Below are 27,001 nucleotides of genomic sequence, written 5' to 3'. Positions count from 1 at the left end.
GCTCAGGTTTTTGTTCTCAAAGCAGTAGTTTCTAGTCTGCAAAACTCATTGTCTGAAAAAGGAAATTCATAAGTATAATTACTTGTATAGTTGTGTTCTGTGAAAGAGGACATTTCTAATGTCAGATATCACAGGATATCTCTTCCCATCTCAGTTTGTCAGACTTTTGTCCTCATGAAAAATTCATTTGTTCTTTGACGAATGCCTGTACTGCTTCCCCCGTTTCCTGAGAAGCACTAGGCCATCAGGCAAAAGTTGTGATACATTTTTTTTAAGTGTTTCAGATCTACATCTGTGCAGTTCACAACTTATTTCTAGAACAGAAGGATATAAGCACTCTGTTTGTATGCGTTGTATGACGGTCCCGCCCTGGAACAGTGTTTCCATCTGCTCTGCCTCTACTCGTGCTCCCTTGCTGACAACAGTTTTGTTACTTGTCTCGCTATCCCCCGCCCCCACCCCAGACTGGCACAGTACTGGTGCGAGTATGGAGCAGACACCAAACAGCAGAATGTCCACAAAGGGAATGTGCACATGCAGTTGCCTGAGGGAAGAGGAGCTAGAGCAAGTTAATCAGCTTTTTTTCTGTAGAATTATTTAAAGATAACTTTTGAACTGGTGAAGGAGATTAAAGATTTCTGGGAGTTTTCAATTTAATGGTCTTGATTTTCTTAAGCCTGGCTTTAAAAACCCTGTAACTTCTCTTTCCTTTTTCTGCAGTTGAAAATAGTGGTGGTATCCACATAATTTTGAAGTGATGTCTTATGTAGTCTGAACTATATTCAGTACCAAATAAAGCCACGCTTAAAAGTGTGTGAAGACTGAATCCAAGAAGTCTTGGGATTGGATTTTAATGTATGAAATGTTTCATATTGAAAACACAAGATGACCTTTCTAATGAGCTGTATGAGAGGTGAATCTCCTCACTGTCACTGCCATGGCCAAGCATCCTCGTGAGAGGCAGCACGTCGGGACAGCATGTGTGCACCTCTGGGGGCCACGGTGCAGGCAGGGCTGCCTGCTTCTCTGGCAGAAGCCAGCAGACACAGTTCCTAGAAGCAGCCTTTGCTGTCTTTTTACACTGTATGCGGTTTGAAAATGAATGTAAAAACGTACTATGGGCATTTACCTTTCTGTGCCAGTCTGGCCTTTATTGCCTGGACCTTCTGCTGACCTGGGGCGGGGCTGGGGACAGTGCTGTTTGGAGCCAGCATGGAATCTGTCTGCGGAGAGCTGCGAAGTGCTGATACGGTGACTGGTGGTCAGGTAAGAGGCTTGGCACCTTCTCAGAAGAAATCATGTCTAAGTGCGTGTATCTGAGGTGATCGTGACAGATCAGGGAAGAGCCAAGCCAGAAAGACGGGCTGGACGCAAGCTGCATTATCAACAGTACCTTGGTGAGAGGATCAGTGTAAATCCTAATAGGTACAAAGACTTTTGTGTTTGCTTTGTCACAGATTTATTGAAAAACTTTTTGCTTCTGCTTCCATTTTTAGCATTTTGTTTCTGATTTTCATTTTTGAAGCCCCACTCCACTGCCTTTAAAATTACGTGGTTTTCTTTTTCCTTCATCCGTCTGTCTTCATCTGCCCTTCCCAACCCACCCCACACTATCCCTTTCTTGAACATTTTTAAAGCCCTACCCCAGACATTGGAAATAGGTGACCCTAAGCAAGGGAAAAACGGATATTTTCTGACTTGATGTTAAGGGGTCTTCATTATCAAGTTGAAATTATTCTTAAAACACTAGACATCATAAATCAAACACTAAATTGTACCATGAAAATTCCTTACACTTCTCAAGTAGTGAGCTTTAGTACAAATCATGGATAAACATTCTGGTGATTATTTAGAGGCTTTTTTATACACCACATAATAGTTTCTTTTTCTATAAAAAGAGTGCCTCTTTCACAAAACCAAATGCTTGTCTGCCGGTACACTTTTCAAAGGGAATCCAATGTTTTTGCAATTTTTCTTACTATATCGCTTCTCTTCACCCAAAGCCTTTCGCAAAATTCATTAGCAAGCATTTTTGAGGCCTGTGGTGTAGCACACCCAATTTTTTCTTTAAACTTCAATTCCATTTTAATTATAGTATCTCTGTCCATTTACCCAGGTGTCTTGGTTTTGAATGTATTATTTGATCCTTATCTTTGTTCAGGCAGAAATAGGAATGAGTAATTTTGAGTTTAAAATCTCTCCCAGAAGATAACTACTTCGGTGGGTAAAAGCTTTGGCATTTTATGTTTTATTCATAAAGGTGGTTGTCTAATACGAAGAAGCACTGTCTCTAAATATTTCCATCTTCAGTTTGAAAAAGTATCTCTAACTCGTATAGACCCAAAAGCAGGAAAGCTTTCCTTTCTGTCATTTTCCCTTTGCTTTAGTATGACCACGTTTTCTGTACCAATCACTTGGGAAAGAAGTGAGCTAGCTTCTCAATTGTTTTCGAGTTTTGCTTGTCTATTTAGCATTCCTTTTTGAGTCTCAAGATATATGGAACAATAAATGTCATTTAATGCTGTGTGCTACTTTGAATTCCTCACTGGGTTTTAGAAGTGGGGTGAAAATAATTAAAAGCTCATCAAACTTGAAACTGCACCAAGTGGTGTTGAGCTCTGGTCTGTCCCAATGAAACAGGTTAAATTACATACGCACCAGCACATTTGCTACTTTGTTTTTTTAATAGTAGGATGTATACATTTCAGTATAATAAATGTTTTCCGATTGTTTTGCAAACGTGTGTCTCATTTAAAATCCAGGTCCTGTCAGTGTCACAAGTCATAGATAATCAAGAGGTTGCGTGTGTATATTCTGAGCACACAGCAGTTTGAATTTTCTAGACGCAGTGAGGCCCATGTGTTGTTTTCTTTTCAGGTTTTCTCAAAACTGATGCCACTGAGGACAGGTTATTCCAGTAACTTTTCCACACCTCAAGTGAAAGCAAGCCTGATTTTCTTATCAGAGGTTCTCCTGTTTTATAAATGAGGTCATGGGTCATTGAGCAATGAGTATAGTAGCTGTGATAGGTTGTGTCCTGGCTCAAAGGAGATCATGTATAGAAGACCTCGGTCATTTACATGAAATAGAAACTGTAATTCATAATCACTGAAGCACATCTGTGTTATATGTTCTTTTATTTAAATAGCATCGTGCATCAGTTATTCCCCCCCGGCCCCCGGGGTGCAAATGTGTGTTTCACTAACTGCTATGATATACACAATTTTTAGACTAGCAAATACTGGAGTATATCATAAGGCAATAAAATCATCAACTTTAATGCTTATTCTGACAATCCTGTTAAATTGATTTATGGGATTGTATATGTATCTGTCTTCTCTTCCTAGAATGCAGCCGAAGCACTGTATCCTAAATGCTTTAAAACGGTCCATGTAATAGAAGTATTGCTAGGCATGGGAAAATACCTTGTTTTTGTTGTTTCACTTCAGCTTCTTGTGAGCTCTGGACTCTTCAGTTCAGGGACTGGTTGCTAGGAAGGGTCGGCTACCATTAACACACAACTTCACAACGAAGGTGACTACAGGTTCCTGATCTTAATAAAGATCACAAACGTGGACAGCACAAGCAGCAACATCACCTTACCAGATTTTAGGTAACATTAGGAAGGTCTGAATTTGGAAAACGGTTTTGCTCAGATTATCTGCTGTAGATTATAGCAATAAAACCCTCTTGATTTGAGCATTGCGATGGTGTATTCATTTTTATATTGCGTCTAAAAAGGTGCCAATACATTACTGATCTGAGTTTAAGTGTATACTTTTGAATAGTTCTGGTGTAACTTGATTTCTAAGATTTTAAAATAAACTTGGAAAAAAAATCACACCCATTCTACATGCATCCATTTGTTATTTTTAATTGATTATATTATAGATAACTTAAGCCTTAATCAATGCTATTTCTTTAAGGTCCCCCAAATTTTGTGAGCTATAACATGATTAACTTTTCTCCTATAATAAAACTGCAGTGTGCTGTAGCATATGCCAGAGCTTACTAATTTCCAATCAGGCAAACAAACTCTGAGTTGACTGCATTTAGTTTTTGGTTTTGGTCCCCAAAAATGTATGTGACAAGCTGACAGTAACAAAGGTGAAGACCCTGCTCCACCCAGTTTAGAGTCCTCATTTCTTTGGTGTCTCATGGAAACCTGTTAACTTGCCTTCCACATAAGTCTCTACATATAAAACTTATCAGGTATTACGAATTTGCAGTATAGTCACTTTGATAAAGTTGCTGTTTAATTTTCAAAGTGGAAAAGTCCTGCTAATTAAAATGGAATTGTGAATTAAAGTAGGCCATTGTCTTAAGTATCAGATAGAAAATCAACAGCTTATTTTTTCAGCTCAATTTGTGCTAACACTGATGGTCTGTTGCAGGAATGCTGACAAAGCCGAGGCAGAACTTTTGTACCTAGGAAGGCACCCACCTCTTAAGAAGTCGAGTTTCTTGGCACGGTCCTGGGTGCACGAGACCGCTCTTACCATGTGTACTGACACAAGGCTTTGATTTGATTGCATCGCAGCAGAATAAAGGTGAAAACTATCACCAGAGTTACTGCAATCCCTACGGAAGTCTTTTACCTGTAAATGCCTTTCCCAATGGAGAATCAACAGAGTTCGGTGACAGTGGAGAAGGTCAGAAAGACGGTCTTCTCGGGAGGAAGGGACACCTCCTCGTGCCTCGGGCCTGGGCAGCTGCTGTCAGAGAATGACACAGCACCTACACAGCCGATGTCCACTTCCTCCCACTGCTGTCGGTGGCGTGACAGGCGCGAAGTAGGCATGGACTTTGACGTGAGGGAGCTGAGCCTGGAAATGGAAGGGAAAAAAGGAACAATCTTTTACACAGCTGTTTTCAGGATTATAGGCATAATCCTAGCCCGTACGTAGTTCTCTGTGTGGAATCTGCTTCACTTTTAAGCAAGAAAAATTTCTAATATAGGCTAGGGCTACTCCTGTTTACATAATACATTCCCTAAAACAGCACCTTCTAAAGACAAAGGAAAACTAATAATATTTCTGCTCACAGATAATCACTGGCCCTGTGCAGAGTGAGTGGAATTCTTGACACCTGAATCATCCTGATGCTGCTTTGGGGTATAAATGCTAAGTTTCATAAACTTAGAGCATATTAAAGAAAATAATGTAGGTGAACTAAGTGGGGAAAGAAAGCCACGTTCTATTAAGCCCTCTCACCTGGAAAGTAGCCGAGACCATGTTCTACCTCCTCCTGATAATGACCTCAAGCCCTTTTATAAGGTTGCTGATCACCAGACTACTGTGTTTCCCCGAAAATAAGACCGGGTCTTGTATTAAGGTTTGCTCCAAAAGATGCATTAGGGCTTATGTTCAAGGAGGGTCCTGAAAAATCATGCTAGGGCTAGTTTTCCGGTTAGGTCTTATTTTCAGGGAAACACGGTACGTGAAACCTATTCTGGAAGTTGAATCTTCAAGGGTGGGGTCTCATTCTGAAGAAGTCTAAGGAGACACTTGTGTAACATACGTTTTGCGTAACCATTGGTTTAGGACAGGATGTGTTCATTGCTTGCTTCGAAACTGCCAGGTGTACTGACTCCTGCCCCACACTTACCCGCATCCGCTTGATGCCTGCGCGCGTAACCTGCTGACAGTCATACAGCTCCAGGCGCTCCAGGCCACGGCAGTTCTCCAGGTGTTCCAGGGCCACGTCGGTGATGAGCAGGCAGTTGTCCAGTTCCAGTACCCGCAGCCTCTCGTGGCCACAGGTGCTGTTGCTCAGGTGCAGAATTCCATCGTCTGTGATGAGCTCACAGTGGGACAGACTCTAGAACAGGCAGGAAAAAAACATGTTTGCAAAACCCTCTCATTCGAAGGCTCATGGCCCAGGAAGAACAGGGAAGCTGGCCTGTGTAGCATCCTGGAGCAACCGTTTATTAACGGGAGGATCAGACACAAAGCCTTGGGGCCCTATGGCCCTGGGTTTGCTGCAGCTGGGAAGTGAGTGCTGTCTCTCACCTTTCTGACTTTTAAAAACGGAAATCAAAATTGTGGGGGATGGTCTGGTTCAAGAGGCGACAAGAGGATTCCCCTTACGGTAATGCATAGCTCACACAAGGTGGTACTGGAAGCCTTCACCAGAGCAATTAGGCGAGAAAAGGCATCCAAATGGGAATGGAATTAGTAAAACTCACTTTGCAGAGGAAGACATATAAAAAATCCTAAAGACTCCATAAAAAAACCGTTAGAACAAACGAATTCTGTAAAGTTGTAGGATACAAAATCAATATACAAATATCTGTTGTGAGTCTGTACACTAATAAATTACCAGAAAGTGAAATTAAAATCCCATTTATGTTTGCATGAAAAATAAAATACCTAAAAATAAATTTAACCAGGAGCTGCAAGACCTGTACTCTGAAAACATTAACACACAAAAGAAACTGAATAAGACACAAATGCTTATAAAGTGGAAAAATACTGTTAAAATAGCTGTACTACCCAAAACAATCTACAGAATCAATGAAAAACCTATTAAAATTCCAATGGCATTTTTCACAGAAATAGAAAAAAATCCTAAAATTCATATAGAACCACAAAAGATAATGGTAAGTCAAAGCAATCTTGAGAAAGAACAAAGCATCAGGTTCCCTGACTTCAAACTATATTACAAGGCTATAATGAAAACAGTACTGTATTGGCATAAAAACAAACACACCTGTCAGAATCCCTATTATCAAAAAGTCAAGAAGTGTTGAGAAAGTGGAGAAAAGGGAACTTCTGTACATTAATGGTGGGAATGTAAATTGGTGCAATTAATATTGAAAATAAGAGGTTCCTCTAAAAATTAAAAATAGAACGTATATGATACAGTGGTTCTACTTCTGGGTTTCTACCTGAAGAAAATGAAAACAATTCGAAAAAATATACGCAGCATTATTTACAATAGGCAAGACATGGAAACAACCTAAGTGTCCACCATGAGATAAATGGGTTAAGAAAATGTGATTCACACACAGCAGACACAAAAAAGGACTCTTGCCATTTGTGACATGGATGGACCTTGAGGGTATTATGCTAAGTGAAATAAGTCAGACAGAAAGATTAATACCATATGATCTCACTTAAATACGGAATTTAACATAACAAGCTCATAGAGATTAGATTGGTGGTTGCCAGCGGTGGAGGGCGAGAGAAATGGGTAAAGGGGGTCAAAAGGTGTAATTTTCCAGTTACAAAATGTCATAAGGACAGCATGGTGACTATAGTTAATAATACGGTATTGCATATTTGAAAGTTACTCGAGTAAATATCTTCTTTGTTCTCATCACAACAAATAAAAATTTTGTAACAATGGGGGGAACAGATGTTGCCTGTATGTGCTGATCGTTTCGCAGTATATACAAATACCGAATCACTGTGTTGTACATCTGAAACTAATCTCTCAGTTACAGTCATGCATCACTTAACAATGGGGACACATTCTGAGAAATGCGTTGTTGGTCGATTTTGTCACTGTGATCATCAGTGCATTGACACAAACCTGCACACCTGGGCTGTATAGTACAGCCTGTCGCTCCCAGGCTACAGACCTGTAGAGCATGGTACTGTACTGAATGCTGCAGGCGACTGTAACACAGAGGCTATTAGGGATCTTCAAAGCTAAGTTTAGATTCAATTGCAGTTGTTTCCCTGCTTTTCTGCTTATAGTCCTTAATGGTTTTGGGGGGGTGTTTTTTGAGGGGGGGCTCTCATCTTAGACTTCTGGTTTTATTGTAGCTTAAGCCTCCTTTCTAGCAGTAGCTTGTATAAATATAGGGGACCAGCTGGCAGATATTTTCGGTCACCAGAATCCCTGCATTCCCTGACAAGTCACTGGCATGGACCCTGCACTCCTGAGCAGTGCAGGAGTTAGGGAGCAGGTGGAAGGCCTGGCTGTACTCAGGGTAACCCCCCCCTTGGGCCCCTCCATCCTCATGTGAGGAGACTTCTTGTGGGCACTGATAAGAGATGGGAGTCCGAATCTAGGATATCTCAGGGTAGGATAGAGAGCCCTTGGTTAGCAGAGCGGAAGGAGGTCAAAGCAGGAAATACAGCATGGGGTTCCTAAGTTTCTCCACATCTCCGAGAGGCAGGTCTCAGGGATATAGGGTGGAGGGGATCAAAGGAGAAAGTACATCTGAATAATAGCTCTGCCAATTATAAAACCGGATCTGAACCAATTCAGGAATAAAGATACTGGAACTACAAAATTATCTGCAATACACAGATGGAAAAGAGTTTAGTCAGGGAATCTGGATCCAGGGAGGTTCCTGACTAATGCCTGAAATCTGACCTCAAACTCTTTTAAAAAGAAGTCCCAGAGGTGTCCAAAACCCAGCTGCACTTGTGCCTGAGGGAAACAGTATCTGGAAATACAGAAAACTGGTGAGAGGAATGCAGGGCGCAACGGAGCGTTAGTGATGTCATAAAGTTCTAGCCTCCGAGGACAGCACGTTTCACCGAGAAAACTGCCTTTGGAAACCCCTGCATCTCAGGACTGGAAAGACCAGACCCACAGAGGCCAAGGCATCTGGGGCCTCTGAGCAGTCGTGAAACTTTGGGCAAGATCCATAAAGGCTCTGATCCTCAGTTTTTTCACTAATAAAATGGAGTGTCCACAGTGGATGGGGTTAAGTGAGACAACGTATCTCACGGGCATAGGTATCACTGTGCCCGGGGGCTTGCTCAGCAATGGGGATTCCATCCCTGCCCCAGGCTCATGGTCAAATAGCTGGGTGTGAAAAGTGTGTGAGTGTCAGGGTTACTTTTCACTGCTCACTGTGGGTCTTTCAGTACGTGCTAATTCCTTTCCTTTGTATACGTGTGTATATATACACACAGATATGAAATGTAAATACAACACAAGGATGGCCTCAATTTTTCATCTTAGATTCTATCACTTAACCTGCTAAGTTCACTCTACCTGATGATGGATGTGAGCTTGTGTGAAGTGATAAGGACATGGGTCCCTATATTAGGTTCACATCCTAAAATGAAAACAGAAACCCTGCCTCCCAAGTTCGCCCAACTACTAGATTTTTGAAACCAAAAATGATTCCTTTACAGAAAGGAAACCCAGATACTTGCTGTGGTGGGAGGGTCCCCTAAGAGGTGACTCACCAGGGCTTGCAGCTTAGGACAGTGAATGGAGAGCTGGATGAGTGTGCTGTCGGTTATCTGGAGAGAAACACGCTGTGTCAGTGTGGCTTCTACACCAGAACTTAATACCTAATTCTGGCTTCTCCTGAACACGAGAATCAAAAGATGCAAAAGAATTAAAAACTCATGTCAAGCACACTTGGGCTGGGAGCTCCTCTCTGCACCAGCAAGCTCAACTCTGCCCACTCTTGAGGATGCAAAGCTGTTCCTAGGTCTGTCCTCTGTGCCCCAAGGGGGCCTAGAGACAGAGGACACAGAGAGAGTGCGCCAGGAGGGTCCCCCAAGATTCTATGGAGTCACCTCATCAGTGGACATGCAAGCTTATTCCTCTCTTAAGTTCTGTCAAAATCAGAGGGGTTTTTGTTGTTGTTTTTAATGTTTGGCAGAAGACGGAGCTGAACTTCTCGACTGTAGCTCCGGGTGACGACTGAGAAGAGCCCAAAGTTGACGCACTCCACTGCCATGGCCTCACAGGTGCCCCAGCCCTGACACCTGCCTGGGGCAAAGAGGGTCCTGACAATAGCCAGCTGGCATCTGGCTCTGCCTGGCTGTCTGCGGTGCCTGAGGGGCAGGGCTGTCAGGGGCCACTCACCAGAACGCATTCTTCAAGATCCATCTTCTCCAGGTCATGGCAATTCTGAAAGAGTCCATACGACATGCCTCACCACACGCTCAGTGGCGAGGGCAACACCGGACGCTTGCTCTGCCCCTCTGGGTACTGGCCCATGTCTTTGTTCTCGTCCATTAAGAAAGGTAGTTGCCTGCACCTGCCCTGTGCTCACAGATACCAGCAAGTAAATTTTAACCACAGGGCCCGGAGTGGGGCCCTGAGCCCCAGTGTGGGCAGGTGAGAAAATGTGTATGAGCGTCCCCAAGAGGACGTGCGTTTCAGGCCGGCGGCCAGAGGAGACGGTTCCGCGCAATGTGGCAGGAGGAGCAGAGGCAGAGCGCAGCCCACGGAGGGGAGGCCGCGCTGGCGTCTGTATCTGAGGAGGGGCATGTCCGTCCAGGGAAGAGGCTCCTCTCATGTGCTTACACCTGACCGTGACATCTAGACGAGCCACGCATCCTGTACGGGACCTCCCTAGCTTTCCGGCCAACTACAAAATATGCAGAACACCTGAGGCCTCTATGCGACTTGGTGCCTGTCATTTCGGAGGTAGTTTTTCGCACACTCCAAAACCACTGCAAGTCATTTTGAATGAGGGAGGTGAACTAGAGTTTGGTTTGGTTTTTTAAAACCTCCACCTTACCCGAGCTAAAAGTGTAAAGCCTGCATCAGTCAAATGGGAACATCGGGCAGCCTCCAAAATCCTGGGATAAGGCGTGCAGGGGAGAGAAAAGTAACAAGTGGTTAACAAGAGAAGCACGTACTTTATGGTGCACACGCATGAGTTCACTCTGCTCCTGACACACTCTTGCTTCTGGTAACAGCCCTGAGGATTGTAAATGCAAACACTGTTCCCACTGGACAGATGAGGAGAATGACATTGCTTTGGGAGCAATGTGACCTGGCCTAAGTCCCCAAGTCCCATCCCAACTCGGACATAAAATCCAGGAATCTTCCCACAATACCAGCACATTATTACAGCTGTTTCTAAATATTTTTCCAGTATTTGTTGACTTTTAAACACAATTAAAATGAACTTTTACTCAACAAAATCATCTTGACATATACATACATATATATATATACTACATTTACTGAAATTCTGTTACCCTAAGGAAATTTTAAAAATTTACAGCCAATGAAAGACAGAGTTCTCAACACTCATGCTTAACAGGAATGGATGCATAAATAAGAACAATTTTAGTTAAATACTCCCTTGTAGCAAAAATTTTGACCTCTTTTCTAACCAGTTTTGATCACACAGATTCCTTTTACTGCACAGAAATATCAAAATTATCTACAAGCGTACCTAATACAACAGTAAAAAAATGGACCAAAGACAAAACCAGACAACCCCTACAAGATATGTAACTGGCGTAAGCACGAGAAATGGATCAGTTTCACCAGTAAATAAAGAAAAATAGGAAGTATCTTTTTTCTGCCTACAGGGGTTAAGATTGCTGGTTCTGAAGTCAAAATCAACAAGTTCATATTCTAGTTTTACTTCTTACTCATCATGTGACCCAAGACAAATTATGTGATATTCTTTGAGTCTGTTTCTCCTCTACAAAACGAGAATAATAGTACCTACCTCCTAGAGATTTGGTGAGGATTAAATGCGATAATGCTGATAAAAGTGCCTATCACAGAGCCTGGAGTTCAATCGAGGTTAACTCTGATTAGTATTTGGTTGCTATTATTAAAGTTTTAATATTCACAGTATTATGTGGAGAATACCAAAATAAATCATTATTTGTTAGAACAAAACAAAACCTTTCTTCCTGCTTGGGGAAGACGATAAATAAAGCGACTGGGATTCCCTGCCCCCATTCTGTCTATTTAGCAGCTGGTTTAGAGGAGAAACGGGTGACATTTGGATGCGAGGCTGCCGTCCTGCTCATTATCAGATCACTGACATCAAAGTAACAACAGGTGAGTCAAGTCAGGTGGGCAAATGTGTGCAGTCCAGCAAGACACTGAGGTTCAAAACTGATGGGTGCCAGATTGGGGGTGGGCGGGAGGCACTGCAGGGAAGGGTGAAAAAGAGGAAGGGATTAAGAAGTACAAATTGGCAGTTACAAAACAGTCAGCGGATGTGAAGTACAGCACGCAGTCGAGAACACTGCAGTAACTATGTATGGTGCCAGGTGGGTACTCGACTAATCGGGGGAATCACTTCGTAAATGGTATAAATGTCTAACCACTATGCTGTACACGTGAAGCTAATATAAAATAATATTGACTGTCAACTATAATTGAAAATTTTTAAAAAAGCAATTAACGTTCAGATTCCCTGGTGGTAGACAGTTTAATACTCTCCTAGGCATCCCTAAATGAACAGGATTACACCCACTCCAATCCATCAGACAAAAGCCAACAATACAACCATGCCTCCCCCATCAGCACTTATCCCACCAGCTGGCAAAGCCCTTCTTTCCTACAGGAAGCCTTCCGATCAGCCCACTCACTGAAGTCTCGGGCAGTTCAAAGCCAGGGCTGTGAGAGAGGCGTCCGTGAGGTTGCCACAGCCAGAAAGACAGAGGGCCTGCAGCCGGTGGCAGCCCCTGCAAATCTGTACCACGCCTCCATCCGTAATGCGCTGGGGAAACACAACAGGCAGGGAAATCAGAAGGCGCCCACTTACTGAAACGGAGCCGCCGAAAAGTGGGTTCTACTATTGGTCAATCAGTTGGGGTTGCCAGTTACTAGCATTGTATCCTAATTCAACAAAATAAGGTGACGTACAGGGCAGACATGTATTATGCTATCTCTGCACAGCTTTAAAAATATTCTAGCATTACTAATAGAGAGTGGTATTTTAAAATTCTCGGGGTGGCCGGCTCGGTCGGTTAGAGTGTGGTGCCAATAACACCAAGGTTGCCAGTTCAATCCCCGCAAGGGCCACTGTGAGCTGCGCCCTCATTAAAAAATATAAATAAATAAAAAATAATGGCCATTAAAATTCTATTTCCCTTCCCAGATTTTTTTTAAAGGAAAATGTAATAAACTTGTATTAAAAGTCAGATTAAATAGAGAGTTCATGAGACATGCCTGATTAAGTGCCATATTAACTTGTGGTTGAATCTCTATAGATTAATACTGTAGACATCTACCGTACAAATCTACCATATACATCATATATGTGTCTACTTATTTCCTCAAATGTTTAGAGAATAGCAAAATTAAATAAATCCCTAAATTGATAAAGAAACATTCAACATAAAATTTGTATTTACGTCTACTAATTTATGTAGAAATAAACACGCACATTTATATTATACTGGCAGTCATCTGCCAGTGCTCTCTATCCTACATGCTATTCAAGGTCCTATTTTTGAACAGTGCAGGCCCATAAGATCGATATATGCCCAGAAGCTGGTTTCCCTTTTCTCTCCCACCATCAGGGACTCTAAAGATTTACGATTCATTCACTACATACCAAATGCAAGGGAGTTCTCTTACTTTCCTCATCGATGTTTCCCTTGGAACCCAGTAGGATATAACTAGCATCCTTCTTGGTTATCCATTTTTACAATGGCAGTGGAGAAGGAACCATAGTTTTTCACACGCTAAAGCTCTGATGAAAAGTACACGCTGCTCTTGTATGTGCCCTTTATTTTTCAAAGCATTTTCCCATCTGTTATTTCTTTTTATTTACTGAGATAATGTACGAAATAGATGTCATCATCCCCAGTTTATAAGTAAAAAAAAAAAAAAAAAAAAAAAAAGACAATGAGCCCTTAGCCTGAATTGTTCAGGTCAGTGACAGCATTCCTGGTCCCCTGAAATAAACAAAGACAGACTCTGATCTATAGTGTTTGAGGGGCAACGTCAGCGGCTTCATATTGGCCTTTTTGGTTACGTCATTGTTTTCTCATCTCGTGGCAAATGGGTAGGTCACAGAAGGACACGGGATAAGAGATTCGGGGCGGCAAGCCTGCCGCCTGCCTGCAGCAGATTCCCAAGGGAAAGGGCATGGAGCAGGAGGGCCCGTTACTTACTGAGCAGGACTGTAAGTTGAGGCTCACAAGCTCCTGGCAGTAATTCTGAATGTGTTTTAGAGCTTCGTCTTCTAACTGAGCGGACAGAGAAAACACAGCGGGATGGAACCAGGTCAGAGCACCAAGGAAAAGTCCCCTGCTGAGGTACCCACACCTAACACTCGCTACACACGGTGTGTGGCCCCCGCGGTACCTGTGTGCAGCCCCTCAGGAGCAGGGCTTTGAGGCCTCGGCAACCTCGCACCAGGGCCTCAACACCGTCCTTCGTGATCTGATCACACCACGAGAGGTTCAGGTACTCCAGGTTTCGGCAGCCCTCACTGAGAGAACAAGAAACAAAACCACGCATGCGCAGTCCACCCCACAGAGAATTTATCACCAACTTTGAGTTTAGCAAATCACAAGCAATCCTGGGAAGAGAGAATCTCTGTGGTATGTCTGAGTCACCTATGTCCTGCTCCAATGGGACGATCAGAAAGGTTTTAGACGCACCAAAACGTTCACAGCTGTGGGGATTTCTCTTGACTACAAGTAACAGGTACTCTTACCTGATCCCCTTTAAGGAGCTGTTTGTAATGGACACACAGGAAGTCAGATCCAGATGTTTCAGCTTGGAACAAAATCTGCTAAGGCTATAACACGTGCTGAAAAAAAGCAGAGGCACTAAAGATATTTTCAACCATGATTCTCTCCCCTCACTCTCCCCATGGCCAATAAGTCACCAGAGTAGTTTTCATTACTTACCTGTCAGTGATTTTTGTGCACCCATTGAGGTTTAAATGTTCAATGTTTCGGCAGTTCTGTGCAAAGGTCCTAAAATGAGAAAACATTTAAAAACTCCTTGCATGTTTCTGGGTAGTCACTAGAGGGCATGTGTAACCATTCACATTTAGAACAGTGCTCCTCAAACTTCTAAAAATTTATTGTGCAAAGAACACTTAACATGAGATCTACGTATTCTCTTAACACATTTTTCAGTGTACAATATATTATTGTTGACTATAGGTACTAGTGCTCCTCATACTTTAATGTGCACGTGAAACAGGTGGGGTTCTGGTCACAACACAGATTCTGCTGACAGGTCTACACAAATTGCTTGATAGTCCCACTTGTAAGAAGCTCCCAGGTGGTGCCAGTACTGCCACTCTGGGGACCACACTGTGACAAGCAAAGCTCTAGACCGACTATGGCTCAGGAGTAACCCTCACCCACACCTTGGTGGTCATCTAAGAATGGGGGCCCGCCTGCCTCTTAACTTCCCCTTCACAGAAAAGTCAGTTGGAAGCGAGGGGGCCAAATCTTTCTTGTACTGTGCCATGCTGTCACTTGATTGCCCTAGGGTCTTTCTGGAGACTCTTTCTCTGGCCACGGGTAGGATTGTACAGTATCAAGCATGATCCACATATGGGTAAAGACACTGAGTCATGAAGGGCAACTTCCTCAATGATTTGTGAGTTGCTGGCAAGGCCAGAACAGAAAATTAAAAGCCCTTACTTGCCACTTACTTAACATATTCAGGAAGGTCATCTGCATTTTCCTATAACGCAGCTTCAATGTATCTTATAGGATTGAGTCCTGACTCTTCCATGCAGTACTCAACATCTCCAAAAGCTGGCCTCAACCCAGATGTCACTCTTCTCTGCTCCTTCCACCCTGCTACGGTGAAGGGAAGGGCACCGAGCTGGAGCCTGATGGACTCCTTGAGTTGAGGACATGGAGCCAAAGATCTGACCAAAGCAGTTAGAATTATCAGAAAAGAGTGACCTTCACAAAGAGAGAACTTCAGAGATCTGCACAGGGCTCCCCTCAAGAATTCAGTAGAGTGCTGATCAGAGCATGCGTATGAGGAAACTACCCAAGCCAGGGAAAGAATCAACAAAAAGCATTCTAGAAGGAACAACAGCCAGACCTCGGCCAGGGCCAGGAACAGTGCCCGCTCCCACCAGTCAACAGTGAAAAATGTCATAATGTGGGGGGCACTGGACAAAGCACTGAGAAGGATCTTGCTTCAGGAGTGGAGTATAATTAACCCTAGACTAAATACTACTTTGGTCCAACCTAACAAATTTTAAAAACAAAATCTGAAAGGAACTATATCCAAGTATCTCAACTGCATTTCAGACCAAAACTCAAGAATATTTACAGGAATACAAAAATATCTGCACCCAAAGTAAAATTTACAATGCCTGGCATTGAACAAAAAAAATTAACACACATTTAAAGAAGGAAAGTATATCCACTATGAGGAGAACATTCAATCTATCAAAACTGACTCAGAATTGACACAGATATTAGAAATAGCGTACGCATTAAAAGGTATAAGATTAAACATGTTATGTTTATAAAACATGTTATGTAGAGACATGAAAAGTATTTTTTAAAGCCCCAACTTAAACTACTAGATATGAAAACCATACGGCTGATGAAAATTTCCTAGATGGGATTAACAGCAGATCAGACACTGTGGAAGTAATGACTGGTAGACTTGAAGTCACAGAAACAGAAACTATCCAAAACGAAACATGGAGACAAAACAAGAACAAAAGAACAGAGTATAAATGAATTGTGGTACAGCTTCAAGCAACCTAATACTCATATGTACAGTTTATTGCATCTCAGTTATATTTCAACAAACAAAGCTGTTAAAAATCCATAGGACTTAATATATAATGATGGCACAGAAGTAACTGAAAATAAATACATGCAAGATCAATTACCACTAGGATTTTAATCTATTTTGAGTACTACTATATCTCCATTGTCTAAATCAGTGCCTGGTATAGTAGGGTCTCAGTAAACATTTATAAATGAATAACCCCCCTCCCACCAAAACAACAATACACAAGCAGGGGCAGAGTGGAGGCCAAGGCTGATTCTCGGTAATTATAATTAAAACTGGAGGCACAGCAAAATTCTTTTTGAGTCATAATTTTGATTACGGTTATTTCTCACAGTTATATGGTCTCACATATTAAAAATGTACATAGGTATTAATATACATTTCTGCTCTAAAACTTATGGTAAACCAATTAACATTCTTAGCCTTATGGAACAGTTTTGCTAGTATATGTGGCATTATTCCAATTGCTAAGATAAGAATATATTTCGTTGACACTCCTCATTGACAATCTTCATGGTTATTGTAGTTTCTTTAATGGAACCACTATTAGACTTATGTTCTCTATCGTAAATTATTTTAGGACCTATTTGGTATATTTAAGCTTCCTGTCAAAATAGAATCAATCTACGCTACTGGTTTACAAAGCTCTTGAAGTAGCAGAAAATTTGGTGTGATGATCTGAATTTCTTGATTTAAAAAAAAAAATCACCGTGTTCCGTAATGTTTAAAGGAAGTGTTTTCATCCTTAAAAGATGTTACAAATCGATTTTCTTAGCAATGGTACAGCAGACGTTTCAGTTACAAATTCTACTCCTTGTAATCACTATTTACTGCACATTCTTACTGGCAGCTGCAATGAATGTATACTGTAGTAATGTTTCGTCTGCGTTTCTAGCCAACCTCAAACAATACTAGAGGCCACAAGGATAAGAACAAGGTTTTAATAAGGTCTTGTTTCCAGAAAAGTTCAAAGCACATGTCCTTAACGATGGATAATACTTCCAATAAATAACAGCTATCCATTAAGAGGTGGGCAAGCATTTAGTTGGATAGAACATACTGCTAACTATAATAAAATGAAAGGATAATCACATTCCATTATGAGGAAGCACACTTCCAGGTTATGCTAAGGAAGTTTTTGAAAGAATTACTTTGTTAAAATTAGTAAAATTATATAGAAAGGTAGCCGCTATTATGAGAAGGAAACTAGGAAGATAGGAAAGTGCAGACGGGAATAGGAGAGGTGAACTAATACAATATTATGTGCCAGGCACTTCACACGTTATTTCATGTGATACTCTTGACATTCCCATGCAGATGCTGTAACCGCCTTCACTTTGCAGAGGAGAGAACTGACACTCAGCGAGGTGAAATCATTCACCCCAACGTCACATCCCGCACAACGATGGAGCTCAGTTTCTAATCCAGGCCTGCTGACTCCAAAGTCATGGTTCTCTCACGAATTACCTTCCTACACGAATTACCGTAGGAAGAACCTCACAGAAGCACAGCAAATCGTACGCTTGGTTTATTTTTTCTGATGCAAATGTCAGCCACACGCTTCCACGTGAGTGAGTCGCTGTGACCTGACTTACTTCAAGGAGGGGTCCCCAACACCGATGCAGCCTCGCAAGCTGAGCTTCCGCAGGAACCCACCGCATCGCTTTGAGATGTTTTCCACCACTCGACCCTTGAATCAAAGTTGGAAAGAAATCTTGTTTTTCATGCTGTATATCTAACAGCATAATAACCTGAAATTTAGGAAGTGAATATATTTCTCCAGGTGTAATAGAAGATATCTGGGAACATTCCTCCAACACCCCACTTCTGTCCCTGATGCATAAAGGGGCTACAACCATTGAAAAATGTTTTTAAGCAAGCCTTACATATTTAAAAAGAAATAAAAAAGGGCACTACTTTTTGAAAGCCTTAACCCTGGAGTCAGGCCTCCCCTACCCAGGGCTCATAGCTACTCCTCCAATTACAAGGATTTTTGAGGTTAGCTATGGGAACACTGGCTGCTGGGCAGAGATCTAAACAAAGTTGCCTTAAAACAAGAAATTCTACTTTGGCTACACATTACCATTCTAAAAGTTCGAAAACGCATCATAAAGCCATCCCCTCATCCTCCTTAGCAATCACCTATTTAAACACATTTCTTCTGAAAGAGGAACTTTGGCTGGGTACGGGCAGACAGAGGAGAAAAAAAGAAAATGAACATTGATTAAGCCCTTCCACTTTTTCGGGCACAATTTTAACACTTTCTTGTAGCTATTATGGCTCATTTACTGCTCATGACAACCTCATGGACTGCTATTCCACAATGGAGGAAAGGAATACAGGGGATCCCTTAGATATCCCATAGCATTAGCATTCCCTGTGACTAAAGTCAATGGAAAACTATAAGCCAATCCAGGCAGGACTGCAAACGGCCCACACTTCAGGAATGAGAGTTTGGGTCACTCCACCAGGTAAACAACTGGACCAGCTGAGGTACTTGCTGAAGACAAAGGGAATAAAGAATGCACAGTAGAAGAAGGTACTTATAAATACCAACTATGACATCAGGGCCGTTATGGAAATGAGGACTATAATTATCCTGGGTATTTCCTCCCCATTTTGTTATAAATATGCGTGTTTGTGTATATACAAAGCAAATATATTTTTCTCTCCTCTCTGGTTCCCTTATCATGTAAGGTAAGATGGACTGACTTTATATTATAGTATTTACATGCTGTTAATTCTGCATCATTGTATCTGAGGCACAGGATATCAAGCGGAAGAGAGAACATCACTCAAGGACTTAACCTCCCCTTCTGAAGAAGCGGTTAACGTGTTTCAGGTTGTACATTGGATAGCTGTATCACATTAGGTGGAATTAAGACCTTGTTATTGTTTAGAGGTGAAGTATGGTTTAAAGAGAATTATATGCATGCCAAGTTGACAAGGAGTGATCTTGTCATGATTAATTTTATGTGTCAACTTGACTGGGCTACAGGAAGCCCAGACATTTGGCCAAACGTCATGTGGGGTGTGTCTGTGAGGGTTTTGCCAGATGAGATTCACATTTGAATCAGCAAACTAAGCAGACTGCTCTCCTTAGCGTGGCCCTCATGCAACCAATTGAAGACCTGAACAGAACAAACAAGGCTAAGAGGGAATGCCTCCTGCCTGACTGCTTGAGCTGGGACATTGGTCTTTCCTGGCCTTTGGACGTGAACTGAAACATCAGCTCTTCTTGGGCCTTGAATCTTCCGGCTTTCAGATTAGAATTCATACCATCAGCTATGCGGGTTCAAAGGCCTTCAGACTTGGACTGGAGCTACACATTGGCTCTCGGGGGTCTCCAGCTTGAGACTTCTCAGCCTCCATAATCACGTGACCCACTTTCTTATAATAAGTCTTTCTGTATCTCTACACACAGACACCTTGTTGTTTCGGTTGCTCTGGAGATTCCTGACCAATACAGATTGGACCCAATACCTTCATTTGCAAATAAAGATACTGAGTAATTGAAGAGCCAAGGTTATACTTTAGTGAGTAGCAGAGTTAGGGTTCTAACAGAGTTTTCTGATTCTAAAGTCTGTGTGCTCTCAAAAACTACTACATCCGTAAGAGATAAACCATTGAAAAGCGCCACTTTGTTTTGTTCTTAATACTATTATCCTACTTTACAAAATAGCAATCTTGGACCAATCTGTAAGCACTGAGAATTCACTAGGACACGTCAAACCAAAGAAAGGATCGCAGGATCTGGGTTCATGGCTATTGTTACCTGGCTAACATCTTAATTAAATTGAAAATCCCAACTGTGGTGTTGCTAATGGCTTTATTTATGCTTTCTTGAGTACTACCTAGTTTTTGAAACAAAATTTTAGACAATTGTGAAATAAACTGCTGTCATTGGAGGAGGGGGAAGATTATGACTTGGAAATCCAAGATAAATATTTAAGTATTGAAAAACAGCAAAAACAAAACAAAATTCCACACCAATGTCTACAAATGGAGCACACAATATATTTTTCTCCATTTCAAGTTAGTTCCATTTACATATGCTTTCTATCCTTCCTTTATTTGGAGTACAAGTTTTTGCTGGAATAAAAAAATTACATTCAGGGGGCAGCTGGATAGCTCAGTTGGTTAAAGCACGAGCTCTGAACAACAGGGTTGCCGGTTCGACTCCCACATGGGCCAGTGAGCTGCGCCCTCCACAACTAGATTGAAGACAAACAAGCTGCCGCTGAGCTTCTGGAGAGGCAGCAGGATGGCTCAGTTGGTTAGAGCGCGAGCTCTCAACAACAAGGTTGCCGGTTCACTTCCCACATGCGATGGTGGGCTGTGCCTTCTGAAACTAAAGATTGAAAATGGCGACTGGAGCTGAGCTGTGCCCTCCACAACTAGATTGAAGGGCAACTACTTGGAACTGATGAGCCCTGGAGAAACACATGTCCTCCAACATTCCCCAATTAAAAAAAAATATTTTTTAATTACATTCAGAATTTTCTGCTCCATGGTTTCCAACTAAAAGGAAAAAATGAGCAAATCCTTTCCAACAGCAAAATTCAAGTCTATGTCTCTATATATTATATAGCAGATAGTATGCTGTATGTGTGCATTTGGAATGAAGGGCTTTAGAGAAAAATAAGGCCTAAAAGTTAGTGTCCCTAAGTAGAGGGACACTAACTTTTTAATACTACTTGGTTATTTGTCCCTTTTGGCCTGACAGCATCTTTCATAACTATGAAGACACTGACAACAAAATGTCCAACTTCTACAGGCATGGAAAATGCTTGAACATCAGGGAAATAACACTTCTTCATGAAAGAGTAATGCTAAAGCAAAGGCACAATGCACACTTGTCATCTGGATGCTTTACTCTGCCTTTTCTTTGAAATGCCACAGTCATGTAATCCTCTGTTCAAAGTATCCACTTTCTCCTCTTCCTAGGTGAGTGACCTTGGGTAAATTACTCAAACTTTCTGTGCCTCAGTTTCTTCAATACGGTGTTTTTGAGAGGATTAAATGAATATATGTAAAGTGCTTAGACTAGTGCCTGGCACACAGTAAATACTATTTGTATATTAGTCCTGATCCTTGGCACTTCTCTTCTCTCAATATATCCATAAATCACCACTTTCATCCCAAAGAAATGAATTTGAGACCCTAAGTTTATCCCTGGAATGGTTCCCAGGGTGAGAATCCAGAGGGCCTGCTGAGAGATTATGGGAGGCCCCAACACTTGATTCATCATCCAGCCTGGAATCAAGGTGTCAGCCCCAAAGGGGACCTGAAGAGCATTAGACTAGATTGAAAGGCTGAAACCCTGATGCCAACCATTTCGGCTTTTCGCATGTAATTCTTGACACAACTGGAGAACCACAGACTGCCCTCTCCTTTCGTGGAGGCACTAAGTATTTCTGCAATGTGTTTATATAGCTGCAGTCTGCACTCAGCTGAAATTCTGAAATCAAATAATGCACAAGATAGTGCTATTTACTTGAAACAGTATTTGTTAATACCTGAATTTAAACGTTTTTAATGTGCCTTCCAAAAAGCTGTATAGTTTGGAAAACCATCAGAGAAAACTTAAGGAAACAAGAAGAATCACAGAAGAAGAAAAAATGTCTTGCAAATTTTTTGTAAAACAATGACTCTCCTTGGGCCAGTAGAAATAACTACAATTTTTGGAATTTAATGTTCTCCTCAATATCACTAAGTAAACACAAGGAACCGAGATCAGGGAATGACATGTCAGCATGCTTGGGTGGGGCACTGCTGCAATCACTGCTAAGTCTGGAAAGAGCATTGAAGAACTCCTAATTCAGGGACCACAGTCCCAGCCAGGAACTAGAGCTTATCTTTCCAGGATGGGGGTGAAGCCCTGAAGTCCCCGTGCCCTTCCAAGCTCCGAACACCGCAACTTGAGAAGAAACCAACTGTGGGAAACGCCGTGCTCAGCCTCACTTGCTATGGGTGTTCTGCTCACCAGTCTGAGGTGGGACCAGAGACTGTCTAGCAGCAAGTAACCTAAAGGAGGTGAAGGGCCGTTACAACTGGCCATGAGTTCTTCTAGGTTAAGGAACACCAGGTTAAGTAACTCGCAGGAAATTGTTTGGGCCCATCCCACTTTTAAACACATTCATTTCCTTCTCCATTAAACAGACACAAAACATACACTTCGGTAAAAACACTGGATGAACTCACTACATACGTAACTGAATTACAATGCGATTCTGCTGCTGAGTTGGCTAAACTAGAAATGAGTAAGATTTTATTAACATTCGGTAGATAATAAACTTTAGAATTGCCAGATCCTTAAAACAGCACTCCAGAAATTACTATGTGCAATGCTCTTTATTACTTCCTTTTTTCTTTTTGGTTAGAAATTGGTATTTAATATTAAAGTTGTTTTTAAATCAATTTCTCATTTGATCAGGTTTACCACTCTTAAATGGAGATATACGTATTTCCAGATAAATACATCAGAATCCTGGAATTATAAAAGGCTTTCAAGATTATTTAATAGACAATAAAACTCAGGCACTTAAATGGCTGAGCTGGAGAGACACTCCGTGACACCTCCAGCCTCACTCCGGGACCCACGCTTCGGCCATTTCTCTATTCTTGATGCTGAATTAGAATTCTCAGTGGATCTTTCAGATCAACAAATATTTGTCAACAGCCTCCTAAGATTAAAGCATTGATCCAGGTGTTAATGATGTAGGTGTGAGGCTTTACAAAGCTGAATGGTAAAGCAGATTGTAAACACGAACAAGGGTGAACAGTAACCTGTTACTGACACAGAGCAAAAGTTAAGTACAAGCAGAATTTTGGTCTTGATGTATGCAAATACCTTCCAGGTTTTTTTTCCCTCTATTCCACCTTAACATGAAATCTGAATGCATCAAAATAAAAAGGCAGGAAAGAGTGAGCAGTTCACATATCTTTTTAAAAAGTCTTTTGCCCAAAACAAGGTTAACTTACCTCTACATCTGTTTGAAAGTTAAAAAGGTCTATTCTTTGCCAGTTGCTTCCATCCAGGGCTAAGATGTTCCAGGCCTAGGAGGTGGGAGTAAAGGAGAAGGAATTGGGGTGAAAAAGATACATTTATTGAGACTGTTAAAGAAAGTCTTGATTCAACCTCAGTATTTTCAAACTTTTATTCTTGATATACATTAAGTTGATAATCAAATATGGAATTTTGATAACAGTGTGTTATGTTAAATATAAAAAATGACATTTTAATTTTTAATTGCTTACTGAAACTAAAACTCATCCTTATTCTAATAAAATTTGATATTTACTGATTAAAAATCTGATTAATACTCTACCTTGGAAATCTGTGCACATCGGCACAAAGTTACTATATCCAAGAAGGAAAATATTCTAGGAAGAAAGGGAAAAGAACACAAAAATGAAACGGTGTTAACATTTCAGGATATTTATAACTTGAAAGATAAAATCTAGTGAACCATCTGGATACAGCATAAGTTTTATTCAAGATTCTTCAATTTGCAATACACATGTGTGCTACAATTTCACATCCCTACTTTGAAATATTAAATGCATGTTCCTAAGCTGTTTTAGACACACTATACAGATGCCCTTAAAACAGAACTCATTAAACGTTTATTTTCCTTGTTCTAAGGCATGGACATGGGACAGCAGATCGTAACTTGTTCTACTCAAAAACCAACTCTCTAATATCCCAGGCACTGAGCCTGGTGAGAGTTAAATCCTTCTCATTTTCATGCCCCGAACACAGTGCAAGCCTCTCCTTTGGTGGTAGAGGTACCCAACAAGCTCAGATGCCTGCTGGCCAAGAGAAACTCGATGATACAACCCACTTGAGTTCGATGTATTTGGTCACAGTGCAGAAAGATGGAACTCAGTAGTCGGCAAGGTCTGTAAGCGACCAGTTCTATGTAAACAAAAGCCAAGAAGCCACAGAAGATAGAAAGATGGGGAAAAGAAAAGCAGAGAGAAGCAAACAAAAACTTAGTTCGCATCGGTAATGCCCCAGAGGAAGCAGCAGCTGCCATGCAGTGGTCCGAGTCAGGTCCCGAATTTCTGGCCAGCCGTGGGGGAGATGAGTCACAAATAGCTGTGTATACCTCAGTGCTGTGCAGCCGAAAACAAAGAACAGCTTTGCTACGAGAAGGGTGTGTATAATAGGATTTCAATTCTCACAGTCCTGGAAGGTACGTATGAAGAGTCTGTGTCTGTGTGTCTGTAAGGGGGAGGATGGGGAGATGGCAAACAGGCACCTAAAAGTTCTTCAAATTCTTCGAAGATAACAATCAGTGGTGAGCTGAAAATCCATGGACCCAGGGAAGAATAGTAATAAGACACCAGAGAGTGGTACCCTATGGTAATGCACCCACAGGCAGCACCACAAGGCTGGTGTTAGCGTAGGTACCATTATACAGCACAGGCTCCAGCCGTTTTCTAGTGAAAAGCTAAGGATAGAAGCATAACGGCTGCACTGACCTTAAAAGAGTCAATGGAACTTTGTACACAGGAAAATGCTGGTGGCTGCAATGTGCATGTAAATATATATATAAAAACGTATTTCACGACACCTAACGCATACACCGCCTCTGTGGGAATACATCCTGCTCCATCCAAAAGCCCCCCTGCCACACATGTCTGTGCTCTGTGGCATATGACCATGCCATGAGTCACAACTTATTGTCAGCTCCCTGAAAGACCAAGGACCAGACAGAGAAACAAGGATGGTACAGCAGAATCATATCTCATACTGGGGTTGGGTCCCAAAGTATAAGCTGAAGGTGAAGAAGGTTTTCGCTAAGGTTTCCTTGGAAATCCCTTCTGGATGTACCACCTTGGAGACCGTATAGCCTATCACCTCTTGGTAGTAATAACACTGGTAACAAAAATAGTTAACACTGATTATGTAGTTACCAAGTGCTAGCCACAGTTTATGTTAGTTATTTAATTATCACAACAATGCTATGAAGTGCTATTATTATCTCCATTTTACAGATAAGGACACTGACCACAGAGGTTAAGCAACTGCTCAGTAAAATGGAGCTAGGATTGAGCCCAGGTGGCCTGGTAGGAGCACCCAAGCCCATGACCACTACACATATTGCCTTGGAAAGTTTAACACAGCTGTGTTCCCCTCAGGATTAGACTAGATGCTATTTCTTCAACTGAAGAGCAGATGAAGTAGCTTGTGTTCAGTGAGCACACTTAACGGAAAACAGAATCACAGTAGCTGAAGCAAAACGCTCACACATTCAGATACACCTGAGAACCAACGGCTGGAACACAAGTTCACACGTCTCATCTCATGCTTACTACCCAATTTTACAGTTACTGAATGAAAAGGGAGATTGGCTTTAGTATTGACATTACTTTCCCTCCCCGCTCCCCTTCCCCATGAACATACTTGGTTGACTTTGCACAAGTTAACAGGCATGATAGGACTCCAAACTGCCAAACTGCAACCTAAACCAAACTGCTGAAGCAGGTTTCAGTGAATAAAATAAATGCTCTAAATGACAGAGCTGGGGCACTAGCAATAGAAAGAGAGACAGCCATAGTTAAAGTAGTAGGATACTGAGGTCTGGCCCTTCCAAAACATTTTTTCTGGAAATTACTCCCTATCTCAAAAGGGGTAACTTCACCCTTCATTAGGAAAGCACTGCAATGGCAACTTGGTTATAAACAAACATATACAGGGGTATATATGTTACCGTAGGCAGGAAGAACAGGGCCACAAGGGAGGGAGGAGAAAAGGAAGGAAGAGGCAAGGGTAGCAGTTAAGGAAAAAGCCCACTACAATCCGGCCAGACTGGATTTCGAGGGCAGGAGGGAGAATCAGGACGTCATCTTGCCCCTTAAGGTGAACTTTAGCTGATTATTACAGATTATAATGCTATTAGCATGGCAGCCAAGAAAAATGTCCACCCCACTGTGTTGCCATGACAGTTCCAAGAGAGCCAAATAAGGACAAAAACGTCCCCTCCAGACGGTAAGGTATCAGCAAGGACCCACCGAAGAATGCCTATGATGCTACGTCAAGTCCTGACTATCCCACCCTTTCATTTTAAGTGTAATAAATTCCCAATCCCAATTCTCTTCAGGGCAGCTGCTCCGCTCCAAGCCTGCCCACTCTTGCAATCTAGAGAGTGCACTACCCTTCTCTAATAAATCTACTGCTTGCTTGGTTTACATGGTGCGTCCTTCAATTCTTTCTTGCGATGAGCACCAAGAACCAGTTTGTTTTTTAGCAACATATCAAAGTAGATGTACTTCTGGACTTTGTATTCTGTCCCATCGGTGTGTTTTGTGCCAGTAGGACCTTGTTTCAATTATGAGGCTTTATGAGTCTTGATGTCTGGTAACACAGTCCTTCAACTTTTTTCTTATTCATCATGACTACCTTCACTACTCTTGGCTATTCTTGGTTCTCTGAATTTCCACTTATGTTTTAGAATCAGCATATTAATTTCTACAAGAAAACGATGAAATTTTTACTGGGATTGCACTGAACTTACAGAATCTTTGGGGAGAATAAGGATCTTCACAATATTAAATATTCCAATTC

At 41.7% G+C, this 27,001-nt stretch overlaps 2 protein-coding genes across 5 annotated transcripts in view; one reads left to right on the top strand and one right to left on the bottom strand.

Moving 5' to 3' along the window:
* Positions 1-6,428, top strand: part of UBP1 (upstream binding protein 1) — a 54,309-nt gene extending 47,881 nt beyond the window's left edge. For 3 of the 4 annotated variants that reach the window (XM_081073109.1, XM_081073108.1, XM_081073111.1), the window contains one exon: positions 721-3,699. In XM_081073109.1, the coding sequence (XP_080929235.1) occupies positions 721-758 (38 nt within the window). In that variant the 3' untranslated portion in view covers positions 759-3,699. Of the gene's footprint in view, positions 1-720; positions 3,700-4,394 lie in introns of those variants that run through there. The other variant, XR_013994918.1, reaches the window with a different exon arrangement.
* Positions 3,143-27,001, bottom strand: part of FBXL2 (F-box and leucine rich repeat protein 2) — a 45,975-nt gene continuing 22,116 nt past the window's right edge. Inside the window, 13 exon segments of the mRNA XM_081073112.1 lie at positions 3,143-4,826; positions 5,608-5,820; positions 9,156-9,212; positions 9,787-9,831; positions 10,448-10,508; positions 12,273-12,403; positions 13,806-13,880; positions 13,999-14,125; positions 14,354-14,449; positions 14,550-14,618; positions 18,021-18,115; positions 23,410-23,484; positions 23,757-23,811. Coding sequence (XP_080929238.1) covers positions 4,719-4,826; positions 5,608-5,820; positions 9,156-9,212; positions 9,787-9,831; positions 10,448-10,508; positions 12,273-12,403; positions 13,806-13,880; positions 13,999-14,125; positions 14,354-14,449; positions 14,550-14,618; positions 18,021-18,115; positions 23,410-23,484; positions 23,757-23,811 — 1,207 coding nt within the window. The 3' untranslated portion in view covers positions 3,143-4,718.

Source organism: Rhinolophus hipposideros, assembly GCF_964194185.1.
Source record: "Rhinolophus hipposideros genome assembly, chromosome: 14".
Lineage (NCBI taxonomy): Eukaryota > Metazoa > Chordata > Mammalia > Chiroptera > Rhinolophidae > Rhinolophus > Rhinolophus hipposideros.
This window is presented reverse-complemented; position numbering and strand designations above follow the sequence as displayed.